The sequence below is a fragment of the Mixophyes fleayi genome, chromosome 3 (assembly GCF_038048845.1).
Source record: "Mixophyes fleayi isolate aMixFle1 chromosome 3, aMixFle1.hap1, whole genome shotgun sequence".
NCBI classification, from domain to species: domain Eukaryota; kingdom Metazoa; phylum Chordata; class Amphibia; order Anura; family Limnodynastidae; genus Mixophyes; species Mixophyes fleayi.
In genome coordinates this window covers 270,673,690-270,691,012 of record NC_134404.1, presented here as the reverse complement: position 1 = coordinate 270,691,012, position 17,323 = coordinate 270,673,690, and the positions used below count along the sequence as shown (strand labels likewise).

Genomic DNA, 17,323 nt, shown 5'->3' with positions numbered 1-17,323 from the left:
TGATCCCTCTTTGATTTGTCCACCCTAATGGTGATCACAGTATAATATAGGCACAGCTATAATACAATTAGAATGGCTGTGCTGATATTCTTGAACAACATGCTCTCGCGAATGTTTTTGTTTCTAAAATTACAACTCAACCGAAAATGTTACATTTTCATATACAAAAGATGAAAGTAAATTGCAAATATAAATTCATTAATTAAAGGATAAACTATGTTGTGTGAATTTGCTTTCTCTAAAAATATTTTTTATACAAACAGAAACTTGGGCAGGGTGCTCTGGTTTCTGATCAGTGTAAATGACAAATATTCACTGTACATCTCTGTGGAGTTGGTGGCGCTATAAAACACATCTTTCAATAACACACAGTAGAGACAAAAAATTGAGAATGCAGTTAATAAACTTAGTAAAAACCCTCATAATCACAAAGGCACTTTAAGCCTGCTATGTCACTGAGTTCCTAGTGAACTGCTTGACTGCATTATCATGAATGTCGACTAAACCCTCAAAAATGGTTTCCTCTGCAAGGTGTGTGTGTGAAAAGGGTGTACTTTAAGTACTGAGACCCAAAATGGGTATATTAATGTACCATTTAACAAATTGTACAGTTTGAGCTTCTGATTGTGAATGGGATAGCAGTGGGTGGAGGATAAGATAACATGGGTGTAGAGACACAGATATGTTCCTGTAAATTAGTTTTATGATAAAAAGAGATATGAGTTTTGGAAAACTTACATTTTTGAAGACCAGTTCATCACATGGAATCTAACTTCATTAATCACAGCAGTAGATTGAAAAGGAATGCCAATGGGAAAATAACCTAACTATAAGCATTTCCGTGGTTTTGCTAAACCACAAATATTCAAGAAAAAATTGAAGGATATTTGGTCTAATAAAACGTGACAACCAGTATACACTTTACCACGGTTCAATTTTAAAGCTTTATTTACTTGTCTCTTTCAAAAGTAAATCTTTTCAGGACCCCTAAAATAAGTACAGGTTGTTTTTACATTTTATTATTTGTAGTGGGGGTTATCATCTACCAAGACCCTTCTTGTGTAGTCTTATTTCCCCTAACTTTTAAATTGTACATTACAAATATAGTTTGCCAGATACATGACATATTGCATAAAATATGTTTGGCCAATTGGCTTGTTTACCTTTAAAACAAGACCTTTGCCCCTTTGTTCTGGAAGGATGAGCATGCTATTCTCATTTGCCATTTAGGGTATTGCCAATGAACCAGTAGCACAAAATTATAGATCTGAACTGTTTTATCAAGTTGTAAAGGAGTATGATTCCAATGTAATGTTACACAACACCAATAAGATGTCAGAGATGCTCACAGATTTCGACAGCAAGTCAGCTGATAATATTGGTGTAAATCTCCAGATATATTACAGTGATACTTAAAAAAAAAATTAAAAAAATTAGTAATTTGAAAACTGTGAAAATAAGGACATATTTTAGGAAGACTTCCCTTAAGTTTCTACACTACTCTTATTAAATAGTCCAGACATATTATAGACAGAGTAGTCAACAGAGAACTACTGACAAACTAATTAAATGTCTTTCTCTGTGATCCAGTCCCCCTAATCCCCCCCCCCCTAGAAATCAAATCCTGTGGAAGGGTGGCCCAAGTGGATCAAGGGGCTTTGTTTAATCATGAACCCTACCAAGTGATGCAGACTGCTCCTCCATGGCCCTTGCTATACTCTCCAGAGTATGTGCGAGTGCTGGTTCTGTAATTTTAATAGATTACAGGCAATCTCCTACTCAGGGTTTGAGGCATTCATGGTTCTCCCTAACCTAAGGATCTGAAGTCATCACACCCCTTCCAATGGAGGTAGTTCCATCACTGAGTGCAACTAATTTTGCATTAGGAATATAATATTCTCCCTTCAATTGCATGTAGTGATAAATGAAAAAAAGTCACTTGCACTTTTGCAGTCATTTTGCACATAAGTTAAATACTGACTGTTTTTTCATGTAGCACACAAATATCAACTTTAAATTTCAGTGTACAAATAAGCTATCAAGTATTTGTGTGCTACATGAAAAAACAGTCAGTATTTAACTTATGTGCAAAACAGAATGCTAATTTGCACCCCTTGCATTGTAACATGGTTTTGTCCAGTACACTGAAATAAGAAGTATCTCAAGTTAAGATCCTTAATAAATCAGGCCCTAGAATCTGATTGGTTGCTATAGGCAAAATCTCCACTTTTCAAACCTGCCGGAAAACTCTCAACTTGATACATTTATCCCTAAGTGTCCATTAACAGTTATGTCCGTGTTGGATTGCACTTTAAACAATGTCCAAAATTAGCCCGTGTTCCTATGATGTGCACTGCAAGAACACAAAGAGCCATTCATGTCCCCCACATGCTTTATGCACACATATTGCCCCCACTGCCCACATGCCACACACACACACACACATATAGCGCCCCTACTGGCCACATGCCACACACACACATATAGGGCCCCTACTGGCCACATGCCACACACGCACACACACACACATACACACATATATATAGGGTCACCCGCTGTCCACATGCCATACACACACACACACACACATACACACATATATATAGGGCCACCCGCTGTCCACATGCCATACATACACACACACACATATAGGGCCCACTAGACTACCAGGAGTAAAAAAAAAAAAAAGTGGTCTGCAGTGCAGCCGGGCCCCTGGTGAGCCCAGGCCCTATATTAGTACTCCTGTACTCCCCCGATGGCGGTCCTGCATACAGTAGATGATTGTGTGAATACATTTTAACCTAACAGAAGACAGGCAGTACTCCTGTCTGGACAAACACAGACGTTGGGACAGACATTGTTTTAAACTTGTGGTTTACGCTAGGTACACACATATGCAATCTAACTACAAATGCAAAGTCTGTAACAATTTCACCAACAACTGAAAGTCCCAATGAGAATGCCGATTCATGCGTACACACCTACAGAATTTACCTTCAGATCTATGATCTTCATCTCTCGTAACCATCTGCTGAAAAGATTGTGATTCCATATGCACTCTACAGATATCTGCCTGCGCTGCTGGTTGTGAGCGCAAACACTTTTCCATATTTGCCCAACATCAGTCCATTGTTGATTTTGGTTTGTAGAAAGTTTAAAAATTGAAATTCACATATACAAGTGTTTTGGAAAGATAAAATATGATCAGGGTTGCAAATTGTATGATCTGCACAATAAATGCATAGGCGTGTATCCAGCTTTGCTCCCATTTTGTAACCTACAATTTGTACTTGCTATAATGTAATTTCCATTATATATATATATATATATATATATATATATATATATATATATATATATATATATATATTTCTTCCCAGTAGTTTAAATAATGCAATTTGTAACTAAATTATGACAGTTTGGGATACTATTTGTTGCATATTTTGCCTGTTTTTTCCGCCCTGGATACACTGTATTATTTAATTACTTCCATTCTATATGCAAATTACACTTTTTGTTTCATTGTCTATAATAAAAAAACAAACTGCTCATAATTTAATGTCCTGCAGATTGGCTGGGGATGTATTTATACTTCATTTCTCTTGTTAAAACCAATAATCATCCCCTGGTAAAATGATGGACCAACTATATGAATGAATGGATTAATTTTCTATTTGTTCAGAACTGGATTGTAAATTACTAATGTATGTTTTTGTTTTCAGGTATCAGGAAGGATCGAAGGGGAGGGCGCACATTGAAACACAAACGTCAAAAAGAGGAGCCAGAGCAAAAGACTGATGAAAATACATCAGAGATAAGGGCAGCCTCCATTTGGGTGAACCCCACTGTTAAAAGTATGAAATTGAGTCCAGTATTGTCTTTGACAGCAGAACAGCTAATCAGTGCCTTAATGGAAGCTGAGCCACCCATTGTTTATTCTGAGCATGACTCAACCAAACCTTTCAGCGAGACTTCCATGATGACCCTACTCACAAACCTTGCAGATAAAGAGTTGGTGCACATGATTAACTGGGCAAAAAGAGTACCAGGTAGGTTTGCAATGAATCAGTATAAATATCAGATTGCTTTTTATTTGATAACATGTATTTTTGTAGTACCAGCATACTGCACAGGGTTTTACAATTGGGAACAAACACAGTAATAAAATAAGACTGCATATTAACAGACAGACGAAGAGGTAAAAGGGCCCTGCTCATAAGCTTATAATGAGATTAAAAGCCACATTACATATTGGTCTAGCCATCTTGCTGGTAACACTCTACTCCTAATTTGTATCTGGCCTGCAGTATGCTACCAGAGGTGCTGCTGTTTTTCCATTTGTCATTTTCTTCCCACCTATAGGAGATAACCACTTTCCTTGAACGTCACCTGCACTTGTTCCACTGCTTTATATATCACTGCCCCAACATTGTGCCTTACAGTTCATCATTGTTTGCTGTTTCTGGTCCCTGTCAGTACTCCTGTACAATTGTGCCTGTTGTGCTCCTGATTATCTGACTTCTGCTTGTTCCATTCTTTTGCACCTTTGCCTATGAACCAAGACCCCGGCTTTTGTTTTGACCTTGCTCCTATCTATTTCCTAGTACTTTTGCTTGATTCTCCAGTGGACATCCAGTCTCTGGGCACACAAGCTTCCCAGCTGAACCTGGACATTTGGACTCTCTGTGCCTGCAGATTACCTCACCTGCCTGGTAACCAGAGTCTTCAGCTTTTCAGCCCTATCTGCCAATCCAGTACTTGTGTTATCTGCCTTTTCATTTGCTACATCACAGTTTTATCTGTATGTTCCATTTTTAAATAAACCACCTTGTTTCACTAACACAACTCTCCATGGTTATGTTCATGGGAAAACTAACACTTGCAATGGAAAAATGTCTTTGTGGGTGGGGAGGAGGTTATGTTATCCAGGCACAGTTCAATGTTGGTTTGAGAGTCAGAGGGTTGTTTGGGTGTAGAAGGAGACTAAATGTAAGCTTGACTGTGTGGAGAGTTGGTAATCAGATAGCAAAGTCTAGGGATGTTAAGAAAATGGTTCAGAAAATTGATAAGATTTCCTAAAGAGGAAAGTCTTGTAGTACAAGGGAGAGTATTCCAGAGTTGGTGTAACCCAACAAAAAGTTCTGTTACAGGAAATGGGAAGATGCAATGAGTTATGATGAGAGGTTCAGATCTTGGGCATAGGGGTAAAGTTGAGTTGGTTAATATTTTGAAGTAGAGAGATGTGGAGAGATGTATGTATGTTGTGTTCCTGTAGTGAAGAGACACACTACTACCCAGTAAGCAATTAGTATAATAGTCAGGCTGATGAGTATACCAGTTGCTTAACTGACCAAACTCTTGAGTAAATGGTTGGGACAAAATACATTTTTTATATATTTTCTACATGTTTTGTCTAGAAAGGACATAATAAACAAAAAAATATAAAACACAACACAAAATGTAATTATATTAAAAAAAAAAAGAAAATGCCATTTGTCCACTCTTTTTCAATAGTTATATATAAATAAACATATAGACAATTCTTAAACATTTTTATAAAATAGAGGGTTGGAAGGGACAATGGAGAGGGAGAGAGTGGGGCGCTACAGGAGACAGTATGTGATGAATTATTGCATTGATATTATTGTATTTGGTGTATTAATCCAGATTATAATCTTATAATCTGGATTAAAGGGATCATTTTTTAATAGAACTAATAAAGGATTAAGTTTTAATGGTGTCATTATGTAGATCCCAGAGTGCCCCATACAAAACATTCTTTCCCTTCTTTTAAAATTTTGCTCAAGAGATGGTGTTAGACTTCAATGGAGGTAAGTATTGCAGTCTGGCGTAGGCGAGGTCTGGATAGTAGTAGGAGCATGAAATGCTCAGGGCTCTCAAAGCCGCTTTGGCTTCCAATTTGGTTGCACCTGTAAGCAGCTATAGGTGACTCTATTTCAGCATTTTCGATGTAATGCTACTTTTGTGAATTTGACCCTATATGTACACTAATATGTGTACATCAGAGATTTTTGATAAAGTTTGAGACATTAACTGGCCTATTTATCAACATTGTTTTGCCTTAAAGATATTTCTGTAGAATCGAGGCAAATGTTAGTATTGGGCTATTTAACAACAGTTATCACTCAATACCGCCGTCCCCATATTCTCTATGGGTACAGCTTAGCTTTCTAGCGCTTGTCTCCGATAGCTAAAGCCATCTTAATTTGGCGTCAGCAGCTCCTCCCCTAGTAAAAGCTGGAGAGGGATTTTTAATGTGAACTAGGGGGAAAGAGGGGAGACCATAGCTGTGCAGAGAGTAGACCAGGACAGCACCTGGAGACATCCTGCTCCAATCAATGGCTACAGAGTAGTTACTACCACTCTCTGAGATAGCTTCTTATCAAAGTAAATAGCGGTGAAATGAGATGTTAGTTGAAGGGCAACATTTGCAAAGGGTCTTAAATGGACACCATAGAGAAATAGACACCCTAAACCAGTGGTTCCCAAACTGTGCGCCAAGGCTCCCTGGGATGCCTTGGAGATCTCACAGGGGTGCCTTGACCAGGTAAGCCGGAGACTACTTGGTAATTATTTTGGCTTATGGGTGCATTGAAAAACTTTTGAAGACCCTAAGGGTGACTTGAACTGAAAGTTTGGAATCCACTGCCCTAAACCCTTCTGAATTCGTAAGTGATTGTCATTCATCATTGGCTTTACAATGTCAACATAATGTAGTCCCTTATCACTATCTGTCAACACAAACAGAAAAATAGATATAGAGATATAAACAGAGACACACAATGTGTAATGTGTGCTATCAAATGCATAAAGCCAACATAAGTGCTATCACATGCACATTCCCTACTCATTTATACCATGCACTTTTGAAAAGCTTTATATTTGCAAAGATCAATTCCATATGAATAACAATAAAATCAATGATGCAGTTAATGGGAACACAGTGAGTATGGTCAGGAACAGCAGGAGCCAAGGCTCTTGCAAAGTTTTCCTGTTTGAGCAGACACAGGGATGGGCGTAATCCTAGGCAAACAAAATGAAAAGGTACATGGAAATGTATTGTAAGTGAACTGATTCTATGCCAAAGAGAATTTATCAACATTAATGGATGAATGCCTAAACTTTCCGTTCTTGTACAGAATTTTGCTGTAAATTTCTAACTTTGTCATTGAAAATTATGTAATCTAAAGACAGTAAAAGGGGAATTTAATGAAATGAGTAGAGATAAAAGGAAGTATGACCATAAGATTTATTTGTAATTGAGCAGCACAATGCATGAGGGCCTTTGAGATGCCACAAATCAGCAATTGCAAGCCTAGTACCTGTTTCTACAGAGTACAGCAAACTTGAGTCTTTAGAAATGAGCTAATAACTGTAGATGGACCTGTCTGCAATTGGAATAATTAGGGTGTTATGAAATGTGGAATATTCACAATGGCTAGCCGGATTATATGAGATTCTGCACATGAACATTATTTAATATTCCAGCCTAGTGCATTAGAAATGTGAAAGAGGTGGAGATGTAGGATATTTAAAGGCATTTTTGATTTGCGGAGCTTAAAACTTGTTAAAAATAACAGACAGCTTATTCTGCAAAATTAAGATTGGCCATTTTTTTTAGTTATCTTTTGTTATTATGACTAAAATGTTCTTTGTTAGGAAGCCCTCTGCTTGGCATAAAGTTATTTGTGAAATACAGTAATTTGATTAGATTTCATTCATAACTAATGCCTGAGACACTGGAGGTTCCTGTGCTCTAGAACGACAGTCACCATCTTGCCAGTGTCCTTTAAAAATGCGCCCAGTATAATGGCTATGAATATATACTCAACATACAAATGTATAAATGCAGAGAAATAAATTAATAAAACACCCACTCTGCCTTTGTAAGGCATGTGTAAGGCAATTAAGCCTCTTTCTAGAGTTAATTCTTAACTTTCTCATTTTTTTCTGCCTCTCTTAGCTTTGTAATTACTCTGTTTATTCTTTTGCCAGTCCTAATTCCACAAGATCTGCCAGTTCTTGTAAATATTTTAACGGCACTTTTATAGACATTTACTGGGGGTCATTAAGAACCATAAAAAGATGTGGGTTTTTATGTGTGCAAATGCGTCTGTGTTGATCCACCGTGTGCATAAAGCTGTGCACATCCCATTGTGTGTCTTGGAACACACCTGTGCAGACTTTTTGCATAACTAATTGGGGAATTGAGACACATCATCACTGCAATGCTTATAACGACAAGATTAAAAAAGTAATTTCGAAGTCCTGCCAACAATCACTTTTAAACTGCTGCCTTTACTGATGTGACAGATTTGTACATTGTATTTTTAATTGCATTGTTTTATATATACAATATGCCTTGCCATATCAAAGGTTATTGAATGGCTTAAAATGCATCCAATTGACAGCACATCCGTGGTCATGTCAAAATTAAAGCTAAAAAGGTTCTGCAAGCACCAGCTAGACCAGGAATACCTTCCTAAATAGCCTCTACATGTAAGGGTCATTAAACTATCTGCAAGATAAAATAATTGTTCACTTGGAAGCATTATCAGATACATTACTGCAGATTGACAGCATTCAAAAAGGAAACTCTAGATCTTCACAGTTTCTCCCATTAGAAAGAGCAACATTTTGTTCCCCACAGTCTCCGCCATATAGACATGCTGTGCCATGTGTGTAGCTGAAAGAGCTGCAACATTGCACAAAAATTGGTTTGAGACTCCACAAAAGAAGAAACAATGTATATGTGATGCAGACGCATTTAGGGAAATGTGGAAATTACCTTTGAGAATAAGAATTCTGCTGGCATATTTTACATTACTAGAAACTGCCATAAACCTGGAGGCTTATTGACAGCAGTGAAAATGGAATATGCAGACCTATGGCACAGAGATTTCAAAATCTGTGTGCAGACCCAAATCTCTCAGATAACAATGGCTTGGTTTCAGCTGGTCTGAGACCCCTAAAATTCTATGCCATGGATTGCCACAAGCAATTCCAGGGACATCTTTATGTTAAAATGGTGCATCTAAATTAGACTTGACAGACAGACGATTTATTTCTCTTTTTCCCTCTCGCACCATATCCAGGAGGCAGTCTGCATTTTCCACTCCTGTACCTGGTATATTCCAGAAAGAAATGGTTATATGCCTCTAGAAGGTTTTGGATTTGCTTTTAGAACCTCATTAAAATGAAGGAGGAGGGGAACTGAATCGCCAACATATTTCAGATAAAAATAATCTATCTTGACATATCCTAAATGTAAGTCCTGCCCTGGTATTGATAGATTAGTGGTCACTTATAATAGGCCAAACATTTCTATAACAGCCCATGATTTTCCAGCCACACCCAGCCAATCCCAGATCTCATTGAACTTCACCAGACAGGTACATGATTCCAATTTGGAACTAGTGCTGGAGTTCTTAAACTTCCTCTGAATCAAACATCTTCTAATGGCTTTCCAGCTTTCCAGATTGTGTTTCTCCCACACAACAACTAACATGCTCTTCGCTTGCATTGGCTTAAGGAAATTGCTGCAATTAATTTCAATGCCTTTCCTTTGATGTGGCATCATCCACAATCTCGTGGAAGTGTTCCAGCTCAGCTTTCATTCAACTAGTCTATGTATAGGATGTACAGCGGAAACACAGAATATTAATCTTTTAATGAGTTGTGAGGCAATTGTGCTAATGTTTTAATTAATGCTATCACTTGCACATTTCAATACCTTGCTTTTTTCCAATGTTCATATGGGATGATCCTTGACTTACGTAAAACGGAATAGGCAGACAGGAATGAGATCAACCATGAATATATCATTTATATGCATTACAAATTATTTTACATATTTTGCAAGAAGTAATCATATTTCGTTTTAAAATGAAAGCCATCTGACGGTTTAAAATGTCTGCAGGTGTTTTTAGAAGAGATTCATTTTATTTTCTAATAGCAAAATGCAATGGCCAGACCTTGAACTTCTTAGGATAAGCTCCGATCTATGGCTAAAGGACATTATGTTCTGAAAAGTTTCTATTTGTAGACATGAGGCTGTGTTATTCTTCAAGTTAATTTTTCTACTTTAATTTCCTGATACATTATACAAACCACTGTTCAGATTTGTTCAAATTATTTTGACATGTGTTCCCTGTATGATTAGTAAACCATATGCAGCACTGTTTAGAAAACAAATTATATTATTTTTTAGCATTTCAGACAGTTTATCTACACTTTTCAACTCTTTTAAAAAAAAAAACAGTTTATTGTAGAATAGTAGAAATGCATTTTACTAAACTAATTTGATTAACCTCGTGCAATTTTTGTTTAACATTGTAAGTTTTAGCTTTCATGGTTTGTGGTAGTTATGTTTGATATATGTTATTATTGAAAGTTCTACTGATGTGTGCGTTTTTCTGTTGAGCCTGTCTTTACTTGTGTTCGAAAAGGATTCAAGTGTAGCTAGAAGTTTTTAGCCCAACATTTTAAAGAGAACTCTACTTATTTAAGTCAGATCACTTCTCCCCTTTGTTTACATGATTGCTATAAGGACCATAAAGGCTGTCTGACCAGGCCCCAGCAATCACGTGTGCAATCATGGATATAGGTAAGCTCTTGTAGAAAGTCTTGGTAGAAAGCTTACCTGATAACTCAGCAGAGTTAAGTGTTATTATGTTAAAATAACCTTTGCTGATAAATACAAGTGTGATCAGAGATGGTTTATTTATATCAATGTTATTCAACATTAACCCTTTTGTTTACTGGAAAGTTCATTTGACTTCATAAAAATGGCTGATGAAACAAGAATTTCGAGACTACCCATGAGTTAAAGCAGGATAGGAACCAACATCAAAATGCCACCAATGACACATCCTTTCTTCATGAGGCCATGCCGCTAACCAAAACGGCTCACGTCACACACCCCAAACCCCGTAATCTCACACCCTATGAAATGTGGGATTGTTGGGGTTATATGCCAGTGGCCAAATAAATTATACAGGCTACATCTAAGGTGGCACAAGTTTTGCGCTTCCAACTGCATAGCTCTACGGTAGTAGTGTGTGACATCACTGCGACCTTCACACATTTAAATTTAATGTCAGGACCCCTGTTTAAACAGTTTACCTGCGGGGTCCCGACATTGCCGCTTTAAATTTAAATGTATGAAGGTCGCACTGATTGTAGGTCTTGTCTGTGTCGGAGTTCTTGTAATCATTGAAGCGATTACCACCGAAGAGGGGAAATCTGTGTGAAAAGATGAAAACAAGCCACAGTATGACAGGAGAGTCCAGGAGATTGTAGCTTTGCCTAACAAGAACAATAACAGTAACATTAACAGTAACAAGAACATTGGCAGAACATGTGGAATTCATCAATAAAAAAACAAGCCAATTACAGTTTAGTAGCACTTTAGTACCATCTCAGAGGCTGCTGCTTTGCCTTTCACTTCATCACTAATCACTGTGAAATTTGAGGGACAGTTTTCCATTCATGCACAGATTGGGAACTGTTCTATTAGCTGAAGTAAAAAGTCTAACCTCAGAGTGGTCAACTATCCTGTTTGCCCAGGCTGCTGACAGCTCGAAGGTCACCTCCAGATCTGATTCTAGTTTATTTTAGATTAGTAGAAAGTTATTGACAGTGTAGTTTTGCTTGCATCATTTTCTAAACTGCAATTGGTCCTTTCTATTACAGTTTTCTATTCTCCTACACATGTGATCCTTCATTAGTGTGCTTAGTTCAACATCATTGTTACCCATACTTGCCTACTCTCCTGGAATGTCCGGAAGTCTCCCGAATTCCGAGTAGGCCTTGCGGACTCCCGGGAGAACATGCAGTTTTCCCGCATCTGGCCCACTTTGCGGCTCAATTACACGATTTGCGATAAAATATCAATTTTGCAGCTGGGGGCGGGGTCAAAATGACACAATCAGCCCAGCCTGCCTCCACCCAACCTACCAGAATCTCCTGAATTAAACAATTTTAGAGTAGGAAAGTATGTTCTTACTCTGACTGTGGATGGCTGTGTTACCTTATAAATTGTGCATTATTTTATCACCCTTTTGTATAACACCCAGAGAGAGTTCAGAGAGTGCACAGTCCTACACATCACATCCTATGTGCACTATATTCATACAGCACACAGGCTGAGTTGTCATTGGTCACCAATGATTAGAGATTGTGAGCAATAATGATAAATATTTTTACCTTGAAATACCAGATAAATTAATTACCTGCTATCTACCACTGTTCAGGTGCTGCCATAAATGTAAACAGGGTCTTTTAACTTTCACCCCAAATACCCAGGCCCGGCGCTCCCATTAGGCAAGGTTAGGCACTTGCCTAGGGCGCCGGGCTCTGTAGGGCGCCACAGAATGGTAAATGACTTTAAAACTGTGTGGCGACCGCTGACCATACCTGTCACGGCCGCCGCACAGCATTCAGATGCACGGGGAGGGGGGAAGAGGCTTTGCTCACCACCGCCGCCTCTGCTCCGTCTCCTCCCCTCCACTCACTAGTGTCAGTGAGTGGAGGGGAGGAGACAGAGCAGAGAGGCGGCGGTGGTGAGACAAAGTAAGGAAAGACGGGATGAGGGAGGAAGGCGCCGATTTTTGCGGGGGGGGGGGGGGGGGGCGCCGATTTTGTAAAAATGCCTAGGGCGCCATGGACCCTAGCACCGGCCCTGCAAATACCATGTGTAGAGCAGGGGGTTTCAGCCACATAACCTTCAGACATTTCAAACAATATTCAAATACACCAGCTTGCTAAATTTAAATAATCAATTAAACATTAAATATTGAATACAATATACAATAAAATAAAACAAAAGCACTGGATGCTGTGTGTACAGTAACCATTAAGCTCTCTGCTCCTAATAAGATAAATTACTAGGGGTGAGGCATAAATATTTGCTCCTTATTCCTGTTACACCTCTCCTTTCCTCAGCTTGCAACATTTCAAAAGGAAAAATTAGGATAAAATGAGCCCTTCCCCCGATCCACCCAAGCCTCACCGAAAATACTCAAAACCACATCTTCCATCAACCCACAACACCAACATTTTTGCAATATAACTTGCACACAACAATAGGCAAATTGAGGTCCAAATCTCTGCAAAAATTATGCAATCCGGAGATATGCCAAAACTTAAAGAAACTTAAAGAAAATAGTTTTTGATCTGTTGCATCACTGTTGCTAGTGGATCAGATTGATAGGCAATTTAACAGGCATTCAGCAAAGCCTGAGTACTAAGCAAATGATCTGTAAATGAGTTAGAAGATAACCATACATTAAAAGAGTTTTCCACCTAAAATTACATTTTGTGGCCGTCCCTTTCAATATCCCTATCATTTGCTCAACTCACAATAGCCTACTTACTATCAGCAGGACCTCTACCAGTCAGCTTTTGTAAACACAAATTTATAACTGTTAAATATTTGTGAAGACAGTGGGACATGAGTTTTGCCGAGGAGAGCAATGACACCAAGGATAGGGATGCTGTTGCCGTCTTTATCCTTCCTTTGATGACCTATGCAGCTTCTTTACAGGTAGCAGCTGCAGTCACATTTTCTGTGTACATGGGGAACAAGGGTCCTGGTTTTGTGTCCAGAAGCGAGCATGATGCTAGAAAAAGATGCCGATGGGAATCCCAATGCAGTGCAGAGGTGAAGGCATTCTCCAGGATCAGAGGAGGAAGCAGCTTCAGTTAGATATAAGTGGTGAGCGACAGAAATGGGTGCCAGTAGCTGACAGTCTTGGGATTTCTGCAGGCACTGGATGATCTTTCATGTATCCACCTGCAGTCTCTCCTCCTTCGGACTGGACTCCACCACTGGAAGCTGCATTAAATAGCAAACACCAATAGTTGCTTTAATTTTAGTGGCTGATAATTAGAGATGCTCACTGACCCCCGTGTTTTGGTTTTGGTTTTGGTTTTGGATCTGGATTACTGTCGTGTTTTGGTTTTGGTTTTGCCAAACCGCCCTTGTGTGTTTTGGTTTTGTTTGGTTTTGTTTTGCTATTTTTGAAAAAAATAAAAAATTTTTGGTCTAAAATAACCTAATTTAGTGCTCCACCAGTTTCTTGGATAAGTGAGGTATATCTAAAGCTAATAAATTATGAAAAAACAGTTTAATCCCTGGTAGGCCGTCCTTAATTCTAACACTTGCCTGCAAATTATACAGACAAACCTGGTTGTCTTCCCCCTCCATCTTTGATTATTGGCAATGTAGCCATTGTCTTTGGGTGTATATTACACCCTCCACTTGTAGTTGAATAGAAAAAAAGCAGCCTGCATAGACTGTAGAATTAGAATGTAAAAATAAATGGACCAAGGTAGTTTGGTATCTGTCTGCATCAGACCCCCTCTCCACTAGGAGTAAAATAGAAAACTATTCAGCCGTTATAGAGTCTAGAATATAAATAGAAATTGAAAAAGGCAATTTGGTATCTGTCTGCATCATAATCATCAACATCATCATTAGTGCCCTCGTCACCTACACAAATCCCCCCCTCATCCTCTTCTATTTCCAAAGTGGCATCCTCAATTTGTGTATCACCGGCTACACTCGGGCTGTTCAGGCACACATCAGCTGAACTGCTGAAAGGGTCCCTCTTTATGAGTACACTAAGAGAATGCTTACGATTAGACATCCCACTGTTGGATGGACTCTCCACAGGGATTGGTGTCATTTGTGATTCAGAGCAAACATTATCCTCTAATGCCTTACTGTTATTTTGCAACTCGGCTTTGACGCGTAACAGTAGTTGTGCACCACTTGTAGGCTCGGTAACATTTTTTGATCTGCCACTAATAGACAAAGGTTAAGGCCTCATTCTCTCTTTGCCACTGTGTGTGTAGAATGGCATGTTGGCAATTTTTTTTTTAACGGCACTTAACTTTTCCTCAGTTACACTTCTTTTTCGCTTCAACACAGTTATTTTTTTGGGGTGTGTGTTTTTTTGACTGATTTCAAAATAATGTGTAGTTTGACATCGCCTTTCCTAGATAATGTACTGGGAACACTACCATCAGGACTGGTGACAGAACCTGGTTGCTGATTCTGCTCATATGTGGACTGCTTTTAATCCATTATGAGCCCAAAGCACTTGTAGTGCTACAAATTGTTTTAGACACTGCTGACAAATATGAGTTTTGACAGCCAGAAAAATTAATCCAAAAGAATGGGGGACACCCCAAAAGCACTTGGAGTGCTAAATATTATTTTTTTTAGACTGCTGACAAACAGGACTTTTGACAGCCAGAAATATTAATGCAAAAGAATGGGGGACACCCCAAAAGCAAATGGGAGTGCTAAATATATTATTTTGACACTGCTGCAAAATAGGACTTTTTTGACAGCCAGATAAATTTCTGCAAAAGAATGGGGGACATCCCAAAAGCAAATGGGAGTGCTAAATATATTAATTTGACACTGCTGCAAACTAGGACTTTTTTGACAACCAGATAAATTTCTGAAAAATAATGGGGGACACCTCAAAAACAAATGGGAGTGCTAAATATATTTTTTGCCACTGCTGCAAAATAGGACTTTTTGGACAGCCAGATACATTTCTGCAAAATAATGGGGTACACCCCAAAAACAAATGGGAGTGCTAAATATATTTTTTGGGTACTGCTGCAAAATAGGACTTTTTGGACAGCCAGATAAATTTCTGCAAAAGAATGGGGGACACCCCAACAGCACTTGTAGTGCCAGAAACTGAACAAAAACCCTCCTCTCTTCTCCTCTTACTGCTGTAACAACAGATTACAATGGTATTGAATACAATCAATCCCTGTCCCTGCGCTGATATAGCTATTGTGACTTAACCCTGCTTCCTCCCTCTGTCAAATGGCGATGGATTGCTGTGGAGGCTGGTATTTATGCTTTTCAAATCTCGCGAGAACCGAGCTCAGAAAAACGAATACGTCACAATGACGTTTTGCCTCGATTTCGAACCCGAATGGGCGGGAGAGTACTGAGCGTGCTCGGCTCGGTACTCGGATACACTAAATTCGGTAGGATTCGGATATCGGGGAACTGAGCCCGCCCATCTCTACTGATAATGCCACGCATACTTTCCACAGTAGCAGCTAAAATTGTTATTACACTGCCTTATGTATCAATTGCTTCTCACAATTCATAGATTGTAAGCTTATTAGGGCAAGGCCATTTTAAACTTCTGTTTCATGTCATTGTATGTTATTTATTTGTATCATGATCCACTCACTGTACAGCACTATATAATATGCTGGTGCTTTATAAAGAAATGATTATAAGAGTGACAAGTATGAGCACCATATTTGTCAGAAGCCAGCAATCTTTTACAGACTGGCTGTAAATGATTGCTGGCATTCGACTAGATGCCCTGGCAGTTAACAAGATTTGATTTCTGTCGAGTTAGGGTTCAGTGGACCAAATCCAAACCCTGACTTGCCTGTGATTTTAGTGGAAGAAATAGAGATCTTGCTTACAGAAACTAAAAGGATTTAGTTTTGGGTGGATTTTACTAAATGACAACAAAATGCAGTGAGACAAGCTGATTTGTAGAAAATTATAGCATCATTCATCAAATATATACTGTGAGACAGAGAAAAGGAATTAGGCGCTCTTCAACTTATCAGAACAGTTTTCCTGGCAACATTTATAAAGTGTATGAGTGCTCACTTGACAGCAATACTAGAATTCCATTCAGCACTTTCTGCAGCTAAATGGAAAAATCAGTGCTGTTTTTTTTTAATATAAAACATTTGGGGCAACAATTTCCCATGAAGTGAGAGCGAATGTCCTGGACGATGGAGAGGCATTAAGAACTATTAGCAGATCTACTGTGCTGTTATAAAGTTACATTGATTTCCTTATTTTTTTATTCTAGTTTCCATATATAGGGGCATATTCAATTAGCTTTTGGATTCGCGGTAACACGCCGGAACAGCCGCGAAACGTTATACACGGTACCGCAATAACGTGGATTTTCGTTCGCAGCCCATAGGGTTGCGAACGAAAATCCGCGTTAATGCGGTACCGTAATACCCGCAAGAACGCACACTTTTCGCGGCAACGCGCGTTACCGCGAATCCAAAAGCTAATTGAATATGCCCCATAACATTTCACATGCATTAGGAGCAGTGGCTTCTTAACCAGTAGAAGATACACATATTGTATTCTCTGCCACAATCTCAATCAATAAACCACTATTATTTTGGCATTACTACAAATCACTCTCAAAAAGTTGATATTGTTCCCTTGCTTACCACTCCCATCTCAGGTACATAGAAATAGGTAAGAAAATCATTTTCC

General features: G+C 38.7%; 1 protein-coding gene across 1 annotated transcript in view; it reads left to right on the top strand.

Annotated features, from left to right (window-relative positions):
* Positions 1-17,323, top strand: part of ESR1 (estrogen receptor 1) — a 196,660-nt gene that overhangs the window by 143,870 nt on the left and 35,467 nt on the right. The window contains exon 4 of the mRNA XM_075203583.1: positions 3,723-4,049. Within this exon, the coding sequence (XP_075059684.1) occupies positions 3,723-4,049 (327 nt within the window). The remainder of the gene's footprint in view (positions 1-3,722; positions 4,050-17,323) is intronic.